The 27234-nt window shown below is 40.7% G+C and overlaps 1 protein-coding gene across 1 annotated transcript in view; it reads left to right on the plus strand.

Annotated features, from left to right (window-relative positions):
* Positions 1-21642, plus strand: part of LOC137374458 (cell surface glycoprotein CD200 receptor 2-like) — a 69848-nt gene extending 48206 nt beyond the window's left edge. Inside the window, exons 4-8 of the mRNA XM_068040596.1 lie at positions 5262-5591; positions 7999-8286; positions 15410-15542; positions 18055-18082; positions 21544-21642. Of these exons, the coding sequence (XP_067896697.1) occupies positions 5262-5591; positions 7999-8286; positions 15410-15542; positions 18055-18082; positions 21544-21627 (863 nt within the window). The 3' untranslated portion in view covers positions 21628-21642. The remainder of the gene's footprint in view (positions 1-5261; positions 5592-7998; positions 8287-15409; positions 15543-18054; positions 18083-21543) is intronic.
* Positions 21643-27234: the final 5592 nt, after the last annotated feature.

The following is a 27234-nucleotide window of genomic DNA, read 5'->3' on the forward strand; positions in this document are numbered from 1 at the left end:
GCAACTTGTTGTTGTTGTGTCAAGGATTTTAGTCATCTCCTTTATCCCATTGCCTGTCTGTACTGTATAAAATAATAAAAGTGTGTTTGATTGTACATCTTTTGTTTGAAATCAATTGTCAGTCTCATAATAAAAGTTGGAAACTCCCACAAACCTGCATATCAAACAAAAGTCTAACTAGATTCTATTTGATCCTTACATTTTCTCTTAATTAAAAAATTCCTGTCAAGTTTCAGCTCAGTTTCATAGTTTCAGAAGTTGTAGGTGGCATTGCTCATGGTTCCTTAATGGAGCGTATGACTCAGTCACAGAAAAGATTATCAATTTGTGGAATCCAGCAGGTGTTGCTAAAAAGATAACAACAATAACTACTCGTACTTATATAGCACTTTTAATGTAATAAAATGTCCCAAGTTGCTTCAAAGTGGCATTATAAAAGAAAATAAGACATTGAGCCACTTAAGTAGATATTAGGGCAGATGTCCAAAAGCTTGGTCAAAGATATAGGATTTAAAGGGCATCTTAAAGGAGGAAAGTGAGGTAGAGAGCCAGGGAGATCTAGTGAGGGAATTAGAGGTTATACAGAAGAGAACTAAAATAATTTTCGGAAAAAATGCACTGGAATACCAAATGAATCAACAAGGCAACAATTTCAGTGCTCGCTGTAACCAAGTCATTACTTAATGGACTCTAAAGTAATCCATTGTATTAAAATACAGTTAAATTAACAAAAAGTCTTTGTATCTATATTTGCTTAAATTCACTATTTAATATAATGGTGGGCATTAGGAAATGGTCGTGGTAAACTAAATTTGCATTCAAGAACCCAGTTTTAACTTGCATTGGAAATGGAAGTTTATAATAATTGCAATGCTAATATATATTTTAGTTTCAAGATTAAAGTAGATTTAAACAAGAAATAATCTCAATGATAAACAATACATGTCATATAAAAAGAAACAACAAAAAGAGAGGTGAAATTAGGAGTGAATTGTCAAAAAAATTGATGTGGAAAACTGCCAGTTCTTTCTGTGGCTGAAGCTGTTATGCTAGGAGCATTACTTGACCCTTGTATTTATTGCTTTTAGGTCTCAACCTTAAGTGATTATTCTGCAAGTGTTCATCCCTGTGGTTAGTTTAAAATCCAACGAGAAGAAAAATAGTTATTATTTTCTTTTAAAAAAAGCAAATTGCAACTTCAGTTTTTCATGTTAACCAACTTCCTGATGTCAAAAATAGTTCTGAAATTCGTAGGTGAATTTGTAAAATTTGCTTCAGGAGTTTATCAATTTGAGAAAAGGTGTGGCATGATGAAACCTGCCCATTAAACTAAACAGGTAGTCAGATGAACACAGTTATTTAAATCAAAATCCCATTTAGATTTAGTAAAACTATTCTAATCTTTAACTTCATTTGCATGTTCCAATGAATGATAGCTGGCACGTTAAAAATACCGTTTTATATCAGGTTATATCAAATTACATATTTACCTTAATTTGCAGTTGCATTCCATGCAAGCAAAACTTCACATTTGTTCAACACTAGCTATTAAAAATAATTTGCATCGATATAGATTAGAATCGCATCCTCATGAATATAAACACAATGGATTACTTTTGAAATGGGATCTCTGTTGTCATCCAGGCATTTTCTTTTTATTCATTCATGGGATGGGACCATTGCTGGAAAGGCCAGCATTTATTGCCCATTAACTATCTCTAATTGCCCTCGAGAAGGTGGTGGTGAGGCGCCTTCTTGAACCGCTGCAGTCCATACAGTGTAGGTACACCCCTGGTGCTTCTAGGGAGGGAGTTCCAGGATTTTGACCCAGTGATTGTGAAGAAGCAGCTTGTGTGACATGAATGTTACTTGCCAATCATCAGCCCAAGCCTGAATATTGTCCAAGTCTTGCTGTGGGTATAGACTGCTTCAGTATCTGAGGAGCTGTGAATGGTATTGAACACTATGCAATCATCCGTGCCCCACTTCTGACCTTATAATGGATGAAAGGTCATTGATGAAGCACTGAAGTGGTTAGGCCTAGGACACTGCCCTGAGAAACTCCTGCAGTGCTGTGGTGCGGCTGAGATGATTGTCCTCTAACAACGACAACTACCTTCCTAAGTACTAGGTATGACTCCAGTCCCGATTCCCATTGACATCACTTTTGCTGGGCTCCTTGATGCCACACTCTGGTCAAATGCTGTCTTGATGTCAAGGGCAGTTACTCTCATCTCACTCTGGAATTCAACTCTTTTGCCAATGTTTGGACCTAGACTGTAATGAGATCTGGAGCTGAGTTACCCTGGCGCAACCCAAACTGATCATTGGTGACCAGGTTATTGCTGAGTAAGTGCTGCTTGAGAGCACTGTCGATGACACCTTCTATCACATTGCTGATGATTGAGAGCAGACTGAAGGGGCAGTAATTGGCTAGATTAGATTTGTCCTGCTTTTTATGGACAGGACATACCTGGGCAATTTTCCACTTTGTTGGGTAGATGCCAGTGTTGTAGGTATATGAGAACAGCTTGGCTAGGGGTGCAGCCAGTTCTGGAGTATATGTCTTCAGTACAGGCATACAGGTCCACAGGTCACTGGAAGTGGTAACGCAGGTGGATAAGGTAGTCAAGAAGGCATACGGCATGCTTACCTTCATCGGTCGGGGCATAGAGTATAAAAATTGGCAAGTCATGCTGCAGCTGTACAGAACCTTAGTTAGACCACACTTAGAATATTGCGTCCAATTCTGGTCGTCACACTACCAGAAGGACATGGAGACTTTGGAGAGAGTACAGAAGAGGTTTACCAGGATGTTGCCTGGTCTGGAGGGCATTAGCTATGAGGAAAGGTTGGATAAACTCGGATTGTTTTCACTGGAACGACAGAGGTGGAGGGGCGACATGATAGAGGTTTACAAAGTTATGAGTGGCATGGACAGAGTGGATAGTCAGAAGCTTTTTCCCAGAGTGGAAGAGTCAGTTACTAGGGGACATAGGTTTAAGGTGCGATGGGCAAAGTTTAGAGGGGATGTGCGAGGCAAGTTCTTTACACAGAGGGTGGTGAGTGCCTAGAACTTGCTGCCTGGGGGAGGTGGTGGAAGCAGGTACGATAGCGATGTTTAAGAGACATATTGACAAATACACGAATAGGATGGGAATAGAGGGATATGGTCCCCAGAAGTTCAGGAGGTTTTAGTTTAGACAGGCATCAAGATCGGCGCAGGCTTTGAGGGCCGAATGGCCTGTTCCTGTGCTGTACTGTTCTTTGTTCTTTGTACTACAGTCGGGATGTTGTCAGGGCCCATAACCTTTGCTATATCCAGTGCCTTTAGCCATTTTTTGATATCACATGGAGTGAATTGAACTGGCTGAAGATCGGCATCTGTAATGTTGGGGACCTCAGGAGGAGGCCAAGATGGATCATCCACTTGGCACTTCTGGCCGCAGATTGTTGCAAATGCTTCAGCTTTGTCTTTTGTACTGACATGCTGAGTTCTCCAATCATTGAGGAAGGAGATGTTTGTGATGACAGGATTAATTGACAATGAAACTGAAAGCATTGTGTATAATTCTACAATCTTAAATGCCATTCTTTTCCACAACAACTCTTCAGTCTACCATGCATGGCTCCCGGTGGATCTCAAACATGACCCAACTGAAAATTGTCTTTTGATAACTCCAGGAGAAGGTGCACTGTACCCTCTGAGCCTTTCAATATAATTCTGAGAATAACTAGTATGAATGTTTCAAACAATTCACGTTATACAGGTATTTTATCAAGTTTGAACTGATCATTTCAACACATTGACAATGCCTCAATACAGTTGTAAATAGCCCAGTTTATTTCTTGTGTTAAAGTAGTATATGAGATCTATATTCTAAACGATTGTGTTACATTTTCCATACAGTTACGAAAGTACAGATTAACCTGCTGAATATTCTAATAATTTTCTTCATTTAAAATCTTAAAATAATTCAGTAAGTATCTGCCATTTGTTTCCCAACATCAAGTTTCAAAACAACTTTAGAGTTCCTATCAAAATTGTAACATTGGCCACAGGTTCAAACTGGCAGAAGACACATTTCAGAGTGTAAATGTTGTGAATTCTGTGCAGTACCTTTCCTTTTTTAGGAAGTCACACCTCCATCAGTTGCAGTTTAAACACTGTCACAGGCCTGCACTGCAGACCATAAAACACCACCATTAACTGAGAGGTGATATTTCATAAGAAGAAAAGTATATAGTGAGAAATTTCAGGGTTAACATTTCTACTCATTGTTTATGCGGTGAAAGAGGGAAACTGGCCACAATAAGAGTGAAGGAAGAGAAGTGAAGAGAGACCATTTCGGGCCACATATAGAGTAACGAGAGAAAGAAGGGTCAAGGTGGAGGGAGGAGGATCAGCCAGGTCACAAGACAGGTGGTTGAAATGAGATTGGCTATGGTCATTGTTTGGGGAATCACGAGAGACACTGGACTGTAGAGGAAGAAACAAGACATAGTTCACAAATGGGGAGGGAGAAAATCAAGATCAGCTGAGGTATAGTGAGGGGAGAACAAGAGGGTTGGAGAGACAGAGATCAGTAATGGCTTACTGAGACAATAGACACTTTTAATACTTTTTGGAGTATATTTGGACAATTATAATGAATAAAAATGCATAAACACACAAGAAATATTTAAAACCTGCTCAGAAGAGCATATCAAGTCTTTGATAAAAACTCATCAGGAATTGATAACTGCAACATCAAAGATAGTAGAAAACAATTTCTTGTTTAACTATGTACTTTGCACTTATATTTTCAGGATTTCCAAGTACAATTATATCATGAAGTTCCATTCCCGATTTTCAAAATTGTTACATTTTGACTTAATTGAATACATCTACTGTAAGCACAATAAACAGTGCAAAAACTCTACCAGCTATAAATCTATTCATTTTCTGATTCTGCATTTCTGGTTAATGGAAATTATTAAATTTCACCTACTAGAGACTTTGCTCTAAATTTGGACTTAGCTGTCAAAGACACACTGCACAGCACTTCTTACAATTATTTTAAAAATTATTGCCAAATTTATATGCAAATTCCAACCAATTCACTGTCTTTAAAACACTAAATGCAGCAAAAGAAAAATGAAGAAAATCACGAATTTATCACCAGTCTGGGCAATGCTTCTTACAGTACAATCTGAATTAATTTATGGGACCCTCTAATTTGCTATTACAAACTTTTTTTTATTCCCTGTTCCTTTTCTAGGTTTCCCTCTAGCAGAAAAACTAAGCACGTTGCTAGGTAACAAGGTAGTTTTCCGTTGCCCATTTAATGGAAATGTGACTATGATATCATGGTCATTTCATTCAGTGCTTCAAAATGAATTTATAGCAGCTCTCCGATGTGATTTGAATGAAATGAATAAGGCTTCTATCAATACCAGAATAACAATTCAAAATGCAACATGTAATATGACTAATAACGAAATGAATCTCCAGATAGAGCCTGTGTACCTCACTGATGATGGGAATTATAGCTGCCAAATTGCAGGTCAAAACGGAGTCCATGAAGTAACCTTCTCATTATCAGTGACAGGTAAGACAACTTACAATGTTCAATATTGACAAACAAATTGACTTTTGTGGAAGGAAGCACTTTCATTGCATTTTAACCTACTGCCCCCCACCCTACCCTACCCCCACTATCTCCACCCCACCCCACCCCCACTACCTCCACCCCCTCCACCCCACCCCCACCCCACCCTGATGTCTGGCGAGCCCCCCAACCCTGATGTCTGGCCCCCCTCGCTCCTCCATGTATATTTTCATCAAAGCTAAATCTCTTATAAATGCATCCCTGATATCAGAAATCCATGTGATAGAGGCCTGGATAGGATGATGTATTAGCTAAATTTTCTTTTGGGATCCATGTGCTCCTTCTGTAGTTGCAAGGATCTTACCTGAAATCAATTTAGGTACTCTCATTTGCTAATTGTCACCAATTTGCAACATAGAACTGTATATAATTTGACATAAAAGACTTTATTTTGGTGAAAGGATGAAAACAGGTACTAAATAGGCTCTGTAATAACTAAACACACCTGTTTGAAAGTCTAGCATTAGCATGCAATTTTGGTTCTAATTGCTGATTGCCATAATTCAAATATGCCTGGAGATGCTGAAAGAGACACCTGCAGGGTAAAGCAATTTTTGCAGAGCAGTATACGTGGGCTCTACCCACCTACTTCCACTGAAGGTTTGGAGCGTGCTGCCTGACAAACAGTGTCACAATGCAGGATGGTTTACAGATCATTGAGAGGGTGCATAGGTTCTTGGACATCGCACTAGAAATCCTGGTGGAGGTGGTTCAGAGGAGGAGGGAAGTTCCGTACCCAAATTGGGGGAAGTGCCCACCTCACCTTCCTGTCCCTCTCTCCTGCAACAACTGGTGCTGCTTTGCCTGGCCCCATGTCCTCCCATTCCTCCAGCAGACCAAGGGGATGCCCATAATCAAGCACTCCCTTTCTCCTAAAATAAAAGCAAAATACTGCAGATGCTGGAAATCTGAAATAAAAACAAAGTGCTTGAATTATTCAGCAGGTCAGGCAGCATCTGTGGAGAAAGAAACAGAGTTAACATTTCAGGTCTGTGACCTTCATCAGAACTCATGAAAGGTGATGGCAGGCAATTTAAGGGATCATTTAAGTGCAATCAGCTGCTGAACAATCCTTTGGGCAGCCATTCCTAGTGAAAGCTTCATCTTCTTTACCAAGGTGGTGTCTTGTGCTAAATGTGGGCTAAACCGATGTTTCAGCTTGACCCCATCTTGGTGATCGCAGAGACTCTTTAGCGCCTAAAGTATGCGGGAAAAAATTGCCCTCTAAATTTTCCACTTTTGCACTTCACTGGGAGCACATATCTGGGAATCATGCGCTCAAGGCCCCTGTTTTTCACATCCAAAATACTCGAGAATCACAAAACTGACATTTTGCCCTGAAATTTATATTCTGAACCAGAACCATAAGAATTATTTATGTGCCATGTGGTAAAATTCACACATGGTTAAATAACAATGTTTTTCTGATATTAGGGTTGAGCAGGGGAACTTTGTATCTGGGCTTAGCTGTACCTGACTTAAGAGAATGCTTATTAAACCATCAAAATTCTGCACAGACTATAACTTATTCTATAAAATTGGAGAATGCTTTGAACAAAAAGTACTCCCTGTAGACTTTCTTCCATCTTTAAGAAATCAAATGCCATTCCAAACTTTCTGGCCACCTTAACAACTCCTTGAAACTTTCCACATATATTTTACATAGATCATTTAGAAAGAGTCTATGCTGGATTCAAATCCAAATCCTAATATTATTCTACCAATATGAGTCACACAGGACTATATTTTCCTCCTTTTAATAACTTTAACATAAAAGTAGAAGTGAAAAAAATGTGTTGTGATGTTGAGAAAAAAAAATTAACAGACATCTTGTCTACGTTTAGCAAGGCTATCTGAACTTCCATCCCTCCAAAAGTAGACTAATGGACAACACGAAAAGGTTGATTTTTCAAGTTGTTGTCAAGGCGATTAATGAAGACTTCATTTGCAGAATCAAATTGAAAAAATATTTTTTCTCTTTAAACCTGGCATTACTTAGCTTAATATGCAGAGGTATTAGCATAGGTGTTACAGGAGTGATTAGTACAGGCCTGTGCAGCTGGGTGTTTTGAATGGACCCCTAAATTGGCAAGAGTTTGAGTTCCAAAAGCCAGCAGTTATCAGTACTAGTTCAGTTTCTACATGCTAGTTTGAGCCTGTACCACAATGTCCGACTGTGACACCATTATAGGCTGCTTTAGTGCTTGGCATATTATTAAGAAATTCACACTAAAACCAATGTACAATTCTGGAAAATAACAGTTAGGTTAATTGATGATTCAAAGAAAAAGTTCAGAACATGTGCACAATGCAAGTTTCAATTCAAGTATTGTTCTGTCTTTTCCAGTTCCACCCGCTATATCTTTCAGTATTGAAAACAAATTAAATGACACAATGATGGCCATATGTACCGCTTCAAATGGGAAACCAGCTGCAGAAATTACTTGGCACCCACATAATTTAGGAAACTTCACAATCAATATGAGCCATCACAGTAACAGAACCGTGACTGTACGAAGTGAGTATAACATTACCACCCACCTCTTCAGCGAGGATGTAATCTGCATTGTAAGCCACCCAGCATTTGATAGGACACAAAACTATTCCATTCCACAAAACAGTCCAGGTCCAGATGGTAAGTATATCAAAGATATGTCTTACATTTTCATGAATGAATGGGGATCATGGTGCTGATATTTATATTAAACTGCAATTTAACAAAACTGAACATAAAATAGCATTCAGCAAATACAAGTAAAAATGTCTGAATTTGAAGCAATACTTTTACACTATAAACTGTATATTTTGAGGAGATTTAGCTGAAGCAGTTAGGAACAAAGTATTCATGGAGATGAAGTTGTTCCTAATACATGGACAATGCATTATACAGCAATAAATTTTTCATGTACTGTGATGAATGCACAACTTGGGTGTTTCTGGAAGCTCGTATATGTTCATGTGCACCAAAACTAATATATAACGGAGTGGCCAATTTAAAAGCTCCTGAAACAATCCTGCTAAACTATCTAAGCCTCTTGAGTGGAAAAATAGGACTTTAGAGCAATTCAGCTATGGAATATGCTTCTTCTAGGCCAAATAGAGTGACTGTGAAGACAACACAGATAAAGAACTGCAGCTGTTAGTAGACAGCTGGAAGGCATTACAGAGTATTCTCTACATTGCAAGGGGGCAATACATCATTAATTGGAGGGCACGGTAAGATTTGTAGGGATCTGCCAAAAGCTGGAGGGATAGCCACAAAAGATGTCCAACCGGATGCAAAGTTGCTTTAGTTTACCAATTTCAAACCATAAATTCCCAGATTTCACTTGTGAGCCATGCCAGGCTTCCCAATCATGCATGCAGGTTGCTGTGCATATGTTAGTGAGGTCAAATCCATGAAATGGATTAGGCCTCCTTTTAAACTAAAATGCACTCCTTAGTATCTGCTCCTGAACACTGATGCCAGGATTTGGGAAGGTACTGAGGATTACAGCCTTAGTTTTCGCTGAAGAAGATAATGAAAAAGAACATCAAGGGATTAGAAAAGGAGAAAACAATTGAAAAACTAGCAAAAAATAAAAGTGATTAAAATCCTAGGCCTGGAAAATATGCATCCAGGTTAGCAAAATTAAAGCCATGGGATGAAAAGGATGGTGGCAGCATGGATACTAAATTGACTAGGGAATAGAAAGGAGAGTTGTGACAAATGGCTGTTTTCTTCAGACTGCAAGGAGGTACCCAAGGTTCAGTATTAGGACCACTGCTGTTTTTGATAGAGGTTAAAGACTTGGACTTGGGCGTACATGCCACAGTTTCAAAATTTGCAGATAAATTTGGAAGTGCAGTAAACAGTGAGGAAGATACTAACGCATTTCAAGAAGACATAGACAGGCTGGTAGAATGGGTGGACACATGACAGATAAAATTCAGGCTGAAAAGTGTGAGGTAAAACACTTTGGTATGAAGAATGAGTAGAGAGAGTGCTGTATTATCTCTTGCTAGACCAATACAAATGAAGCTGAAGGCAGGCATAAAGGTTTGAATGCAAAGCTTTAATGGAGACTTGCTGTTGCTTCAGCTTACATGTGCTAACTGACTGCGCAGGAGAACTGAATCACATGATATTGCATCACTTCCTATGATGACATACATACTAGCATAAACATATATTTAAATGATTATATTTAACATACTAATAAATACACAATCACAACAGATTGTACAAGCTAAATGATACAATTTTAAAGGTGATGCAAGAAGAAAGGAACCTGTGGGTGTATGTGTACAAGTCTTACATACATACGTAGGAACATACGTACATATGAATTAGGAGCAGGAATAGGCCACTCAGCCTGCTCTGCCATTCAATAAGATCATGGCACACCGAAGTCTAGATCATTAATATATATCAAGAAAAGCAATTGTCCTAGTACCGACCCCTGGGGAAAACCACCTTCCTCCATTCTGAAAAACAACTGTTCACCAATAATCTCTGTTTACTGTCAACAACCTCATATCCATGATGCCACTGTCCCTTTATTCCATGGGCTTCAACTTTGCTAGCAAGCCTATTATATGGCATTTTACCAAACGCCTTTTAGATGTCCAAATACACCACATCAACTGCATTACCCTCATGAACCTTCTCTGTTTCCTCATCAAAAAACTCAATCAAGTCAGGTAAACATGATTTGCCTTTAACAGATCTGTGCTGGTTTTCCCTAATTAATCCTTACTTGTCCAAGTGATAATTTTGTCCTGGATTATTGTCTCTAAAAGATTTCCCACCACTGATGTTAAACTCACTGTCCTGTAGTTGCTGGATTTATCCTTAGACTCTTTTTGAACAAGAGTGTAACATTTGCAATAATCCAGTCCTATGGCACCACCCCTGTATCTAAGGAAGATTGAAAGATTATGGCTGGTACCTCCGCAATTTCCACCCTGACTTCCCTCAGAATCTTTGGATGCATCCCATCCGGTCCTGGTAACTTATCAACTTTAAGTATAGCTAGCCTTTCTAATGCCTCCTCTTTATCAATTTTTTTAAATCTCATCCTTTCTCTTTCACTATGACTTTGGTAGCATCTTCTTCCTTGGTAAAGACACGTGCAAAGTACTCATTCAGTACCTCAGCCATACCCTATGCCTCAATGCGTTGGTCCCTGTTTTGGTCCCTAATCAGCCACACCCCTCCTTTTACTACCCTTTTACTATGTACCTGCTTATAAAAGACTCTTAGACTCACGTTTATGTTAGCTGCCAGTCTCATCTCATATTCTTTGCCTCTCATTTCCTTTTTCACTTCCCTTCTGAACTTTCTATATTCAGCCTGGTTCACACTTGTAATGTCAACCTTTCATATGCCCCCTTTATCTACTCTGAATCTCTCTCATCATCCAGGGAGCTTTGGTTTTGGTTGCCCTACCTTCCCACCTTGTGGGAATGTACCTCAGCTGTACCCAAACCGTCTCCTCTTTAAAGGCAACCCACAATTTCTTTACAGTTTTCCCTACCAATCCTTGATTCCAATTTACCTGGGACTGGTCCATTCTCACCCCACTGAAATTGGCTGCACTACATTTTTACTTTAGATTGCTCCTTGTCCTTTTCCATAGCTAACCTTAACGTTATAATACTATGATAACTGTTCACTAAATGTTCCTCTACTAACATTTGATCCACTTGACTCATCTCATTCCCCAGAACCACATTCAGGAACACTTCCTTCTTCATTGGGCCAGAAACATGCTGATCAAGAAAATTCTCCTAAACACACTTCAGAAACTCTTCCCTCTTTCCACTCTTTACACTATTACTATCCCAGTCTATATTAGGATAACTGAAGTCCCTCATTATCACTACGATATACTTCTTGTACCTCTCTGTAATTCCCCTGCAAATTTTCTCTTCTACATCTTTCCCACTAGTTGATGGCCTATAGCATACACCCAGTAGTGTAATCGTACTTCGATTGTTTCTTAACTCTAACCAAATAGATTCTGTCCTCGATCCCTCCAGAATACCATCTCGTTCTAATGCTGTAATATGCTCCGTAATCAATACTGCCACCCGTCCCCCTATCTATCTTTCCCTATCTTTCCTGAAGACCATGTATCCAGGAATATTTAGTACCCAGTCCTGTCTTTTTTTGAGCCAATTTATCACTATGACATCATATTCTCATTTGCCTATTTGCGCCTGCAGCTCATTAGCCCTATTTACCATGTTTTTTGTGTTTACATACATGCAATGTAAACCTAATATAGACCTTATTGCATTACCTCTTAGTCTGACCTCACCTAATGAAAAAAGAAAGACTTACATTTATATATCGCCTTTCAGGACTACCGGACGTCTCAAAGTGCTTTACAACCAATAAAGTACTTTTTTGAAGTGTAGTCACTGTTCTAATGCAGGAAATACAGCAGCCAAAACGTGCATAGTAAACTTCCACAAATAGCAATGTGATAATGACCAATTAATCAGTTTTTGTGATATTGATTGAGGGATAAATATTAGCAGCACACCAGGGATAACTCCCCTGCTCTTCTTCAGAAGAGTGCCATAGGATCTTTTACAGCAACACAAGCAAGCAAATGGGGTTTTGGTTTAATGTCACATCTGAGAGACAGTACCTCAGACAGTGCAATACTGCACTGGAGTATCAGCCTTGATTTTCCATGCCCAAGCCCTGGAGTGGAACTTGAACTAGGAACCTTGTGACTCAGAAGCAAGAGTGCTACCAACAGAGCCACAGCTGACACTTAATGTACTATTTCTTACTGTAGTGCTATCTGTCTTTCTCAATCTTTTGTGCATCTTGTTTATCCTTCCTAATGCTACATCCTAGTTCCCAGCCCCCTGCCAAGTTAGTTTAAACCCTCCCCAACAGCACTAACAAACTGTTTCGCAAAACATTGGTCCTGGATCTGTGTATGTTCACCCTATCCGGTCTCTATAGGTCCCAACTCGACCAGAACTGGTCCCAATGTTCCAGGAAACTAAAGCCCTCCCTCCTGCACTAGCTACACATTTATCTGCTCTCTCTTGCTATTTCAGTACTGATTAGCAAGTGGCATTGGGAGTAATCTCGAGATTACTACCTCTGGAGTCCTGTTTGCTAGTATCTTTCCTAGCTTCCTAAAATCTGCTTGCAAGACCTCAGTCCTCTTTCCACCTATGTTGTTGGTATTGATATGGACCACAGCCTCTGCTTGTTTACCCTCACCCCTCAGAGTGCTCTGCAGCGTTCTGCTTGACCCTGGCAGCAGGAAGGCAACATACCATCCTGCATTGACATCTGTGACCACAGAAACGTCTATCTGTTCCCCTAAGTATAGAATCCCCTATCACTATTGCTTTCCAAATCTTCTTCCTGTTTCCGCACCACCACCCCCCACCCCCCCCCCCCCCACCCCCACCGCCCCGTACAGCTGCATAGACTTAGCTCTGGCTGCACCTCCCCCAAAGGCACCATCACTCTCACCAGTATTCGGAACTGAATACCGGTTGGAGAGCAAGATGCACTCAGGGGACTCCTGCACTACCTGCCTAGTTTTCCTTGACTGCCTGGCATCAGTCCCTCTCTGCCTGCACACCCTTAAGCTGCAGGGTGACCACATCTAGAAAAGTGCTATCTACATAACTCTCAGATCGTGGATGCAGGGCAGTGATGCCAGCTGCTGCTCAAGCTCTGAAGCCTAGAGCTCGAGCTCCTCCAGCTGATGACACTTCCTGTACATATGGTTGTCCAGGACATGAGAATGTCCTGGCGTTCCCAAATAGAATAGGATGTGCACTCCACAGGACTGATGTGCCCTGCCATGCCTCTATTTATTAGACTAACTTAACAGAAACAAACTAAAGACTTATTGAAGGCGTATAAAAAAACCTCACCAGCTACTCACCAATCAATACCTTCTCTTGTGCTGGCATCACTTTTTGCTTTTTATTTACTGTGCCAAGAAGGTAGGAAATTATGCAAAACCCACGTAAAACACTGGCGTATAGCATTCAATTGTAGGCAGCACACATTAGGAAGTATCTGAAGACTTTGAAGAGGGTACAAAAGAGATTTACTATAATGGTTCCAGGGATGAGGGATTACAGTTACATGGATAGAGTGGAGAAGCTGCGGTTGTTTTTCTTAGAGCAGAGAAGGCTAAGTGGCGATTTGATAGAGGTGTTTAAAATAATGATGGGTGTAAGTAGAATAAATAAAGTGATACTCTTTCCAGTAGCTGATGGGTCAATGACCAGTGGCCCCAGTTTTAAGGTGATTGGCAAAAAAAACAAAGACAACATGAGGAAAAACATTTTAAGCAACAACTGGTTCGTATTTGAAATGCATTACCTGATAGGGTGGTGGATACAGATTCAATAATAGCCATCAGAAAGAAATTGAATGAATACTTGAAACAGAAGAAATAGCAGGGATATGGGAAAAGTATGGTGGAATGGGACTAACTAAGTTGCTCTTTGAAAGAGCCAATGCAGACTCAATGGACTGAATGGCCTCCTTTCGTGCTCTACTCATCTATGATTCTATGATATCAAAATTTCCAGATGATACCAAATTAGGTGGTATACCTAACACTGATGAAGAATGCAAAATGGGAAGGCTGGGCAGTTAGGTGCATTATTTAATACAGATAAATGTGAGGGGATGCACTTTGCTAGGAAAAACAGTAACATCACCTACAGCTTAGAAATAAGAAATTTAATGAGGTAGAACAGCAAACGATCTTGGGTTAAAGGTGAACAAATCACTAAAAGCAGTGATGCAGGTCAGCAAAGCATAAAAGAAATTACAAAGCATTGAGATTTATTTCGAAGGGGTATGGAATTCAAAAGTAGTGAAATTGTGTTCAACATGTGTAAGACCCTGGTCAGGCCACACCTCGAGTGCTGCACACAGATCTGGTCTCCAGACTATAAAAAGGACATCGATGCAGGAGAAAGCACAAAAACTGATTTACAAGGATGGTATCAGAACTGAGAGATTACAGATATCGGGAAAGATTGAACAGGTTATGGCTTTGTTCAACAACAACAACAACAACTGGTATTTAAATAACACCTTTAACTTCGTAAAACATTGCAAGGTACTTCACAGGAGCATTATAAAACAATATTTGACACCGTGCCTCAGCAGATATTAGAGTGATGACCAAAACCGTGACCGAAGAGGTAAGTTTCAAGGAGCATCTTAAAGGAGGAATGAGTGATAGAGAGGTGGAGAGGTTAGGGGAGAGAATTCCAGAGCTTAGAGCCTTGGCAACTTAAGGCATGGCCATTAATGGTGGAGTGATTAAAATCAGTGATAATCAAGAGGCCAGAATCATTGGTGTTGTGTAAACCCCTGCCTAGATGACTTGGGCCAAATCGTATACTTCTGTGCTACACATTCTATATAATTCTGTGTAATATAGTTAAATAAAAGGGAAAAGGAACAACAATGTAGTTTTGCAAAAATATTTCCATTTCATGAAATTTTCCAATGAACCTACGAAGATTTTACAAATCTTTGAGAAAGGAGATTTAAAATTTGAATATGTTATTCAGTACTTAAATTATACAGATAATGGTATAAACAAATGAATTGATGAATCCTGTGGTGAAAATGAATATTATATTTCCCTTCCTGTTAGAAGCAATAAAATACCTTGGGCTTCAAACACAAAGATTTTCAAGAAACATTCCCAACAAATGACTCACAGCACAAGAACTAATTAGCACTTATGTTTTTGCAGATTCGCAATCAACTCCAAAGAATTTATTTTATATATATCTGGTTACTGGTATCCTAGCTACTTGCCTGTGTCTCCTTGCAGTAGCACTTTTTATAGTTGGGTACTTGAACCTCCAAAACCAAACTGCATTCAGGTGAGCTTGCCAGTTGTATGAAGTTTCTTTATAATCATGTCAAGAGGGAATGGAAATAATTATATCCAGTAATTGAAATTCTAACTTTACTCTCCTAATTAGTGCAGATATTTAGAACTTTATCCCATTGCTGGTGATGCTTGCCCAGTCTGCCTGTTCTTCACAGTTTGCCTGTCAATGCACCTCACAGTTTTCACCTATATGCTATTATCACATTTCGTGGACACTGTATTTAATATGATATTTCTGTTTTACTCATATCAAAGTTATCATGAAGTCAATGGAAATAAAAACTGAGAGCTGTAAAGCTGGCTCCCGATTCACTGTCACCTATTTTACAGAGAGATGGCGGCATAGTGGTAATGTCATTGAGCTAGTAAGCCAGAGGCCTAGACTAATGGCCTGTGGACATAGTTTCAAAGCCCACCACGGCAGCTGGTGAAATTTAAGTTCAATTAATTAATAAAAATCAGGAATTGAAAGCTGGTCTCAGTAATAATAAAAACCCATCTGGTTCACTAATGTCCTTTAGGGAAGGAAATCTTCTACCCTTACCTAGTCTGGCCTACATGTGACTCCAGACCCACAGCAATGTGGTTGGCTTAACTGCCCTCTGAAATGGCCTAGCAAGCCACTCAGTTGTCAAGGGCAATTAGGGATGGGCAACAAATGCTGGCCTTGCCAGCAACATCTGCATCCCATGAAAGAATTAAAAAAAACATTGTTACACAAAAATTACCCCCTCATTTCTGAACTGATCTTTTCTTTTTGTTTTTACTCTCGACAACATCTTCACCATCCACCTATGTGCCTTTTCCCGTGGGCTACTATTTCCTTCCCCCAACTCCATCTAAAGAGGCCACCACATGTTTCCCATAGGGAATGTCTTTGTATTTTGTTTTTGGAGAAAAGAGAAGAGTAATAATAGAGGGAGGACAGCCTGGCCAGGAGCAAAGGAGGCACATGGCACCCCACTTGAGAAAATACAAACCAAGATGCTCCCAACTCCAGCTAATTCAGGAGCAGTGTGTCTGGGGGCTGCACTTCACAAGAGAAATGGTCAACATGTTATTCCACATGACAACCTAATTGTACTGCTTCTCTTACCACATGCAAGCCATATTTTTGTACAGTAATTTCTTTGGTAATATGAAGCTTTCTTGTAAAAGTGAGAAGACATGAAAGAACAGAACGGTTCAAGTACAAAATCAAAGAAGGCCGATGCTGATGAAAGGCTGTTTAATAACAAAAGCCATGGAATTGTAGAAAAATCTATGGGTCTTAGGGTAAAAGCTGCTGGAAAGAAGAGAGAAACCACACCAGAAATGCTAAAAATGAAAACTAATTTTATATAAACAGTCAAAAAATCCAGTGGAAATACTTTTTGAGAGGGGAATAATTCTATGTACATATCTATTTACATATCATTAAAAGTTTTGTAAATAGTGAACAACCCATTCATCCTCCCAGCCACATAAATATATATGTTGTACTATCTTTTTATCTTGACGTTTTATAGTGCTAATACCCTGCCTCAACACGTTACCACTTTATAATTGCCTTGGTGCTGCTCCTGCTCCAGTGCTATAACTTTGTCGAAATACAGCTGAAACCCTCATGGTGCATGTAAAGAAGGTTTCAGCCACACTTATGACCAAGTTACAGTGGTAGAGCAGAAATAGTTCCAGGGAAATTCCTGGCCTAAATCACCATTTTTATAATGAGAAAAGCCTATCTACCTCCTGCAGGATTATCACCATTGGCAGTGTTGAGGTAAAAATTGCCCAGGACTATCCATCCATTTTGGTTGTTATCCAATTTTTGGATAGTAGTTTTTTCACTCAATGAATCTGGCACCCAGCATTGCTCTGTGTGCTATTGGCTTTTTTCTTACTCACACAAGCAATTTGTGACTGCACAATTTTGGGTCTTGGGCCATGGTCTATCAGGCCCACCCATCATTTTCCTTTCTGACTACTGGCTTTTAGATTTGGTCTACCTGTTCTCCATGTATTTTTCTTGTTGGTATACTGCTAGCCTCGATCTTACCACTTTGGGCTTTATGCCCCACCCATAAATGAACAATGATCTCTGACCCTGTGAACCCTGGAACTCCATGATATCCCTGGCCTATGACACCCTACCCTCTGCCCCAAACCCCAACCCTATGACTACTGTCCCCTGTTACCTTCCTCCAATATTTCCTTATTTACCTTCTCCATGAGAGCTTTTCTTTGTGACCAAATTTCTAAAGAACAGGAACACTTTCCAATCAGATAAACATTGATAGACTGTAAGTACATACTATTAACAGATTAAATGCCTTAACAAAATAGTAGCCTCTTTTTAACACAAATATTAGAGGCTATTAGTTTTTTTTAAACTTACCTTTATAGTCAGCAAATATACGATAACAACTCAACAGCACTTAGAAAAGTAAACAAAACACAAAGTCTAAAATCTTAAAAAGTATATTTTCCACCTTAATTTACTGCTATGTATTTTTCTACAGAAATTGCTTTGGCTCCACACCCAGTCAGGTAAGAATCATTTATATCTGTTCTGCAGTTTAAAAAATATTTAGCAATAATGTTCATTTTCTTCCACTTTATTCCTATATTCTGATCTTTTGGTAGAAGTTTGTGAATGGCTTTGAAAGAAGTAATGAGGGTTCCTTATTTTCAACTGTCATCACCAGTTCCGTTCAAATTAAACATTTGAAGTGAAATCAAACAGGGTACCAAAGTTAAATTAGTATCAGCAGTATTAGAACAACGTAGTGTCCCTCTTTAAACACAATTTTATTCGGTTTAGGGTAGTTAGGAAATGTACAAGGAATAATCAAATGTGAAAATATTCAACAGGAGGAGAGCTAATTTCAGTGAGTTAAAAAGGGATCTAGCCCAGGTGGAATCAAATACTAGCAGTTAAAAAGTAAATAAGCAATGGGAGGCTTTCAAAGAGGAGATAGTTTGGGTACAGAGTAAACACATTTCCACAAGAGGGAAAGAAAGGATATCCAAAGTTAAAGTTTAATGATAAAAGTCAGGTTCATAATTCAGTGGAGAACTAATTGAATACAAAAGGCACAGAGGAGCACTGAAAAACACAATAAGATAGGCAAAAAGAGTGTATGAGGACAGATTAGTGGTCAACATAAAAGAGACAAAAAAGTATTTTATAAGCACATCAGTAGTAAAAGGGTAGTCAAAGGAAAGGTGGGGTTAATTAGGAACCAAAAAGATCTTCTTGTTGAGGTAGAAGACATGGCTGATGTACTAAATGAACACTTTGCATCAATCTTCACTAAAGAAGAAAGTGCTGTAAATAAGAGGTAGTAGTGAAATTAGATAGGACAAAAATAAATAAAGGAGGTACTAAAAGGATTAGCAGCACTCAAAGTAGAAAAGTCACCCCATCCAGATGGGATGCATCCTAGGTTGCTGAGGGAAGTAACTGTGGAAACTATGGAAGCTCTAGTCAGAATCTTGGAATCCTCCTTAAATAAGGGAATAGAAACAGAGGGATGGAGTATTGTAAAAGTTACATACCTGTACAGAAAGAGAAGAGGGCTAAAACCTACAACTACAGGCCAGTCAGCCTAACAATGTCAGTGGGTAAACTTTTAAAATAATCTGGGAGAAAATTAATAAGCACTTGGAAAAATATCGGTTGATACATGAACGTCAGCATGGATTTGTTAAAGGCAAATCAGGCTTGATGAATTTGATTGAGTTCTTTGACGAAGTAATGGAGAAAGTTGATGACAGTAGTGAGCTTCGTATTGTGTATACTGTCTTTCAAAAAGTAGCACATAATTGACTTGTTAGCAAGAGTGAAACCCACAGGAGTAAAGAGGCATTGGCTGTATGGATACTAAATTAATTAAGGAACAGAAAGAAGAGCAGTTGCTTTTCAGACTGGAGGAAAGAATGCTACATTGGCCACCAGGGCTCGGCGTTGAGATTACTTCTCTTTAGATCTATATTAATGACCCAGACTTGGGTATACAGAGCATAATTTCAAAGTTTGCAGACGATATGCAAATGAATGCACAATCTTCTGACTCAAAGGTGAGAGTGCTATCAACTGAGTTACAGCTGACGCTAACTGAGTCTCAGGACTCAGAATGATAAATTTTTGGACGCTAAGGGAATAAAGGGATATGGAGATAGGGCTGAAAAGTGGAATTGAGGTGGAAGATCAGCCATTATATTGAATGGTGGAGCAGGCTCAAGGGGCTGTATGGTATACTCCTACTCCTATTTTTTATGTTCTTATGGTCTTATGTTCAAACTTGTTAAGTTGCTGGTGTTTGTGTTACGACCAGGTGAGAAGGGGTCTCGGGTTCCCTCTCAGCCTTTGCCTGGTTTAACCATAACAGGGTTGTTATTTTTAAAAAACACTGTGTTTTAGCTCCCCCTTAGTGAATCCTTATTCACCGCTTTCCAATTGTAAGGCAAAGAAATCAATTCAGACAGGTTTTCTTAGATTTTAAACAAGAAATGTAGAAGTTTATAAACCTTAAACTCTAATCTGGTTAACGACTACGACTATACGACGCAACATGCTAGGGTGGCACAGTGGTGCACTGGTTAGCACCACAGCCTCACAGCTGCAGCGACCCGGGTTCAGTTCTGGGTACTGCCTGTGCAGAGTTTGCAAGTTCTCCCTGTGACCGTGTGGGTTTTCATTGGGTGCTCTGGTTTCCTCCCACCGCCAAAGACTTGCAGGTAAATTGGCCATTATAAATTGCCCCTAGTGTAGGTAGGTGGGTAGAGAATATGGGATTACAGTAGGGTTAGTATAAATGGGTGGTTCTTGGTCGGCACAGACTCGAAGGGCCTGTTTCAGTGATGTATCTCAAAATAAAAATGCATACGCAATAAACACACACGCAAACAGAGACAGAAAAAGTAGAAGGGAAAAAGTTTGAGGCAATATCTGGTAGTTATAATCCTTTAAGTTCAATGTGGAGTCTTTGGTTGCCGGTAAGTCTTGCAATTCGTTGGGGCCCAGTTCACACTTCAACTTGTTCTGATGTAGGTGTCTTTTCTCTCTTGAGGTTTATGTGTCTTCCATGGGTCCAGTGGCTTAGGAGAAAATGAGAGAGAGAGAGAGTGGCTTCCCTGTTCCAGCTTCAGTTTCAAAACTGCCTTCTGCCTCTTTCTCTGTGGCACAATTCAAAAAACCCCAGGTTGCCCAGCAGGTTAGTCATGTGACTAGCTGGTTTAACCACTTCTGTTTGTGATTTCTGCCATCTTAGCAGTCATCCGGGAATGTGAGCTTCCTCGCCTTCAATGTTTGGCGATCACAGTCCATTTTGGGTTAAGTGGACCAGGGAATAATACTTTGTCCCTCCAAGCCCTGTCTGTTAGTATGCAAATGTTTGTCCAGCCAAGTGTCAGGTGATTTTTTTTAACAAGTCCTTTCTTCACTGCTGCAACAGTTTAAAATCAATGTTCATATGACAAAATTAATATGCCTCATTCTTGGTAGGTGGGGGTCTGCATGACAGTAGCAAACTGGAAGGAGCAATGGAATCAGAGGAAGCAGTTCAGAAATTAGAGAGTGAGTTGAGCAAAATAATTGCAGGCAGATCAATGGTAGCTGAAATTCATTGTGGATAGGGAAAGAAAGATTGTCAGCATGCATAAAAAGTTCTAAAATACCTAAGGACGAAGTTCAAAGAGACCTAGGAGCCTTAGCAGACTTGATGCTACAATTCTCCAACCAAGACAGAGCAGCAATCAACAAAGATATGTTACGACCAGGTGAGAACGGTGTCTAGGGTTCTGTTAATATCTTCACCTGGTCTTATTGTAACAGGATTTAATTTTAAACACACAGTGTTTTAATCTCCTCCTTTGTGAATCCTTGTTCACAACTTTCCAATTGTAAGGTAAAGAAATGAGCACAAACAGGCTTTCTTTGGTTTAAAGAAGAAAGATGAAATTTATTAAGCTTTAAACTTAAACTCTAATATTGTCAACGCCCACAGATATACGAAGCACCCATGCTAGCTTTCACACGCGATACACATATGCAAATAGGGACAGAAAAGAGCAGAAGAAAAGATAAGTAGAACAGTTTGAGGTAATCTCTTGTTAAAGTGCTTCAAGCTCATTGTTATCCTTGATTGAAGATATGGTCTTGCATTTTGCTGGGGCCCAGTGTTCCTTTTAAACCTTGTTCACGTAGGAGACTTTTCTCTCTTTGAGTTTATGTGTCTGCAATGGTTTCCAAAGCTGGTGAGAGCGAGATGAGGGCAGACAGGGGAGAGGTCTTATCAAACCAGGAGCCAGGAGCTTTCTCAGTTTGAATCCTTTGTTGGAAGTTCAAATCTCAATAGCCAACTAGTCATGTGACTAAAACTGGTCTGACCACTTCTTCTTGTATTGGGGAAGTAATAACTGGGTCCCTTTTGTTCGAACACTGCGAGTACTATGTGGGGTGGCGCAGTGGTTAGCACCGCAGCCTCACAGCTCCAGCGACCCGGGTTCAATTCTGGGTACTGCCTGTGTGGAGTTTGCAAGTTCTCCCTGTGTCTGCGTGGGTTTCCTCTGGGTGCTCCGGTTTCCTCCCACATGCCAAAGACTTGCAGGTTGATAGGTAAATTGGCCATTATAAATTATCCCTAGGATAGGTAGGTGGTAGGGAAATATAGGGACTGGTGGGGATGTGGTAGGAATATAGGATTAGTATAAATGGGTGGTTGATGGTCGGCACAGACTCGGTGGGCCGAAGGGCCTGTTTCAGTGCTGTATCTCTAAAAAAAAAATGTCCTTCCAGTCAGGGTCTTGCAATTTTAAGTTTGAATGTTCATGTGGCAAAATCATGTTTGCCTCAGCCTTAGCAGGCGGAGGGTTTGCCTGACAGCTAATAGAATGTTAATTACATAGCCAAACAGTTGAACATAAGTTAGAGGAGATCACAATTAAAATGTACACACTTTGATTAACAACACCTTGTGTACTGTGTCCAGTTCTGATTGCTGAGACACAAAAGAGACATTCAAGCTGAGGGAAGAGCCAGAAGACTGACCCCTCAAGTGCTAGAAGTCTGAGTTATAAGAAAGGATAAGAAACTTGGGTGCTTAAGCCTGGAAAGGAAGCACCTGAGAGGTGATCTTATAGAGATATGATCTGTGAAGACTGAAAAAGTTCTGAAGCATTATTTCTGTTTTAGCCTTGACTTCAATCCGTCCACTTTGATTCATGTCCTACTGCACTATTGTCTTCAGTTTCAGATTAGCTGCTTCCTCCCAGGCATTGCAGGCGTTCATTGTTGCTATCTGAAATAGAGCTTATTGTTATTTTTTTTATCATCAAAGAAAGTGCTTTATATCTCCTTAATGTATGGTTAGGATTTGGAATGCACTGTCTGATAGGCTGGTAGATACAAATTTAATGGTAGCCTTCAAAATGGAATTGGATAAACACATGAAGGAAAAAAAATTGCAGAGTTATGGGGGCAAGAGCAGGGGAGTGGGACAACAACAACAACAAAAACCTATATTTATATAGTGTTTAATAGGAACAATATAAAACAAAGTATGACACCAAGGCACAAAAGGAGATATCAGGTCAGATCACCAAAAGCTTGGACAAAGAGGTAGGTTTTAAGCAGTGTCCTAAAGGAAGAAAGTGAGGTGGAATGGTGGAGAGGTATAGGGAGTGCATTTCAGAGCTTGAGGCCTAGGCAGCTGAAGGCATGGCCACCAGTGGTGGAGCAATTAAAATCAGGGATACACAAGATGCCAGAATCAGAGGAGCACAGATATCTTGGAGGGTTGTGGGGCTGGAGGAGATTACAGACATAGGGATGAGGCTATGGAGGGATTTGAAAACAAGGATGAGAATTTTAATATCAAGATATTGCTTGACCAGAAGCCAATGTAGGTCAGCAAGCACAGGGGTAATAGGACAATGGGACTTTGTGTGAATTAAGACACAGGCAGCAGAGTTTTGGATGACCTCAAGTTTACAGAGAGTAGAATATGGGAGACCAGCCAGGAATGCATTGGAATAGTCTAGTCTAGAGATAACAAAGGTATGAATGAGGATTTCAGCAGCAGATGAGCTGAGACAGGGGCAAAGTCGGGCGATGTTATGGAGGTGGACAATAGGCAGTCTCAGTGATGGCATGCATATGAGGTCAGAAGCTCATCTCAGAGTCAAATGTGCCACCAAGATTGTGAACAGACTGGCTTAATCTCATACTGTTGCCAGGGAGAGGGATGGAATCGGTAGCTAGAGAATGGAATTTGAAGCAGGGATCAAAAACAATGGCTTCAATCTTCCCAATATTTAATTGAAGAACATTTCTGCTCATTGAGGACTGGGTGACTAAGTGGATTGCTCTTCAGAAGAGCTGGCTTAGATTCAATGGGCTGAATGGCCTCCTTCTGTTCTGTACTACTCTATTATTCTATCTAATATAGTGTCATTATTTTAAAAATCCAGTATAAACACATTGCTATATGTTTGGTTGCAGGAATCAAATGGACCTTTTATACAGATGGAGAACTTCATTTATGATACATTTCAGCCACAAAATGTGAGGCAATCATAAAAATAAAAGCAAAATACTGCGGACACTGGAAATCTGAAATAAAAACAGGAAGTGCTGGAAATACTCAGCAGGTCTGGCAGAATAAAATATTCTGCTCAAGCATGTTACAATTATTTATGGCATTAGGTGCCATTAAAATTATTCTATTTTCTCATATTGTTATGGTTAACATTGTTTTAAAGCTCTTGGAGATAAATGTGTTCAGAAAGGTTTCAGAAAAATCAATAGGGTAGTATATCTGTATCTGCTAATGTGCAGTTAGTCAAAGACTGATCAGAAAAATCATCTAACTTCCCAGTTCGTAGCCAACCAGCTACCACCAGCAATCAACAAATGGAAGCCAGTGACTACCAGAAACCAGTCATCACTATCACCATCCAGTATAAGCCAGTCATAATCAGTAGCAACCAGCTACCTGAAGTCAGCCATCACCTGGTGAGGTGGTGGCATAGTGGTATTGTCACTAAATTAAGTGACCCAGGGTAGTGTTCTGGGGACATAGGTTCAAATCCCATCACGACAGAAGGTGGAATTTGAATTCAATTGATAAAAATATGAAATTATTGTTAAAAACCTATCTGGTTCACTAATGTCCTTTAGGGAAGGAAATTTGCTGTCCTTACCTGGTCTGGCCTTTTTGTGACTCTAGACCCACAGCTCTTACATGCCCTCTGAAATGGCCTAGAAAACTACTCAGTCGTATCTAACCACCACAAAGTCAATAAGGAATGAAACCGGACGGACCACCCAGCATTGACCTAGGCACTGGCAACGACAACAGCAAACCCAGCCCTGTCGACTGTGCAAAGTCCTCCTTACTAACATCTGGAGGCTTGTGCCAAATTTGGAAGAGCTGTCCCACAGACTAGTAAAGCTACAGCCTGACATAGTCATACTGTCTAAATCATACCTCACAGACAATGTCCCAGACACCGCCATCACCATCCCTGGGTATGTCCTGTCCCACCGGCAGGACAGAGCCAGCAGAGGTGGCAACACAATTGTATACAGTTGGGAGGGAGTTGTCCTGGGCGTCCTCAACATAGACTCCAGACCCCATCAAGTCACATGGCATCAGGTCAAACATGGGCAAGGAAACCTCCTGCTGCTTACCACCTGCCGCCACCCGCCCCCCCCCCCCTCGGCTGATGAGTCAGTACTCCTCCATGTTGAACAGCACTTGGAGGAAGCACATAGGGTAGCAAGGGCACAGGATATACTCTGGGTGGGGCCTTCAAAGTCCATCACCATGAGTGGCTCGGTAGCACAACAGCTGGCCGAGTCCTAAAGGACATAGCTGTTAGACTGGGTCTGCGGCAGGTGGTGAGGGAACCAACAAGAGGGAAAAACCTTCTTGACCTTGTCCTCACCAATCTGCCTGCCGCATATGCATCTGTCCATGATAGTATTGGTGGGTGTGACCCCACACAGTCCTTGTAGAGACAAAGTCTCGTCGTCACATTGAGGAAACCCTCCATCGTGTTGTGTGGCACTATCACTGTGCCAAATGGGATAGATTTCAAACAGATCTAGCAATGAAAAACTGGACATGCATGAGGCACTGTGGGCCATTAGCAGCAGCAGAATTGTACTCAACCACAATCTGTAACCTCATGGCCCAGCATATCCCCCACTCTACCATTACCATCAAGCCAGGAGACCAACCCTGGTTCAATGAAGAGTGAAGGAGAGCATGCCAGGAGCAGCACCAGACATACCTCAAAATGAGGTGTCAACCTGGTGAAGCTACAACACAGGACTATCTGCATGCCAAACTGCGTAAGCAGCATGCGATAGACAGAGCTAAGCGATCCCATAACCAACGGATCAGATCTAAGCTCTGCAGTCCTGCCACATCCAGTTGTGAATGGTGGTGGACAATTAAACAAATAACTGGAGGAGGTGGCTCCACAAATATCCCCAATCCTCCATGATGGGGGAGCCCAGCACATCAGTGCGAAAGATAAGGCTGAAGCATTTGCAACAATCTTCAGCCCGAAGTGCTGAGTGAATGATTCATCTCAGCCTCCTCCTGAGGTCCCTAGCTTCACAGATGCCAGACTTCAGCCAATTCGACTCACTCCGCGTCACATCAAGAAACAACTGAAGGCACTGGATACTGCAAAGGCTATGGGCCCTGACAACATTACAGCAATAGTACTGAAGACCTGTGCTCCAGAACTTGCCACACCCCTAACCAAACAGTTCCAGTACAGCTACAACACTGGCATCTACCCAGCAATGTGGAAAATTGCCCAGCTATGTCCTGTCCACAAAACGTGAGACAAGTCCAACCCGGCCAATTACTGCCCCATCAGCCTACTCGCAATCATCTGTAAAGTGATGGAAGGTGCTGTTGACATTGCTATCAAGCGGCACTTGCTTAGCAATAACCTGCTCAGTGACGCTCAGTTCGGGTTCCATAAGGGACACTCACCTCCTGACCTCATTACAGCCTTGATTCAAATACGGAAAAAAGAGTTGAACTAAAGAGGTGAGGTGAGAATGATTGCCCTTAACATCAAGGCAGCATTTGACTGAGTATGGCATCAAGGAGCCCTAGCAAAACTTGAGTCAATAGGAATCAGGGGGAAAGCTGTCTGCTGGTTGGAGTCATACCTAGCGCAAAGGGAGATGGTTGTGGTTGTTGGAGTTCAATCATCTCAGCTCCAGGACATCACTGCAGGAGTTCCTCAAGGTAGTGTCCTAGGCCCAACCATCTTCAGCTGCTTCATCATAATGTCAGAAGTGGGGATCTGCGCTCATGATTGCACAATGTTCAGCACCATTTGCGACTCCTCAGATACTGAAGCAATCTGTGTAGAAATGCAGCGAGACCTGAACAATATCCAAGCTTGGGCTGATAAGTGGCAAGTAACATTCACGCCACACAAGCGGCAGGCAATGACCACCTCCAACAAGAGAGAATCTAACCATCTCGCCTTGACATTCAACGACATTACGATCACTGAATCCCCCACTATCAGCATCCTGGGGGTTACCATAGACCAGAAACTGAACTGGAGTAGCCACATAAATATTGTGGCTACAAGAGCAGGTCAGAGGCTAGGAATCCTGTGGTGAGTAACTCACCTCCTGACTCCCCAAAGCCTGTCCA

This window comes from Heterodontus francisci, chromosome 10 (assembly GCF_036365525.1).
Source record: "Heterodontus francisci isolate sHetFra1 chromosome 10, sHetFra1.hap1, whole genome shotgun sequence".
Lineage (NCBI taxonomy): Eukaryota > Metazoa > Chordata > Chondrichthyes > Heterodontiformes > Heterodontidae > Heterodontus > Heterodontus francisci.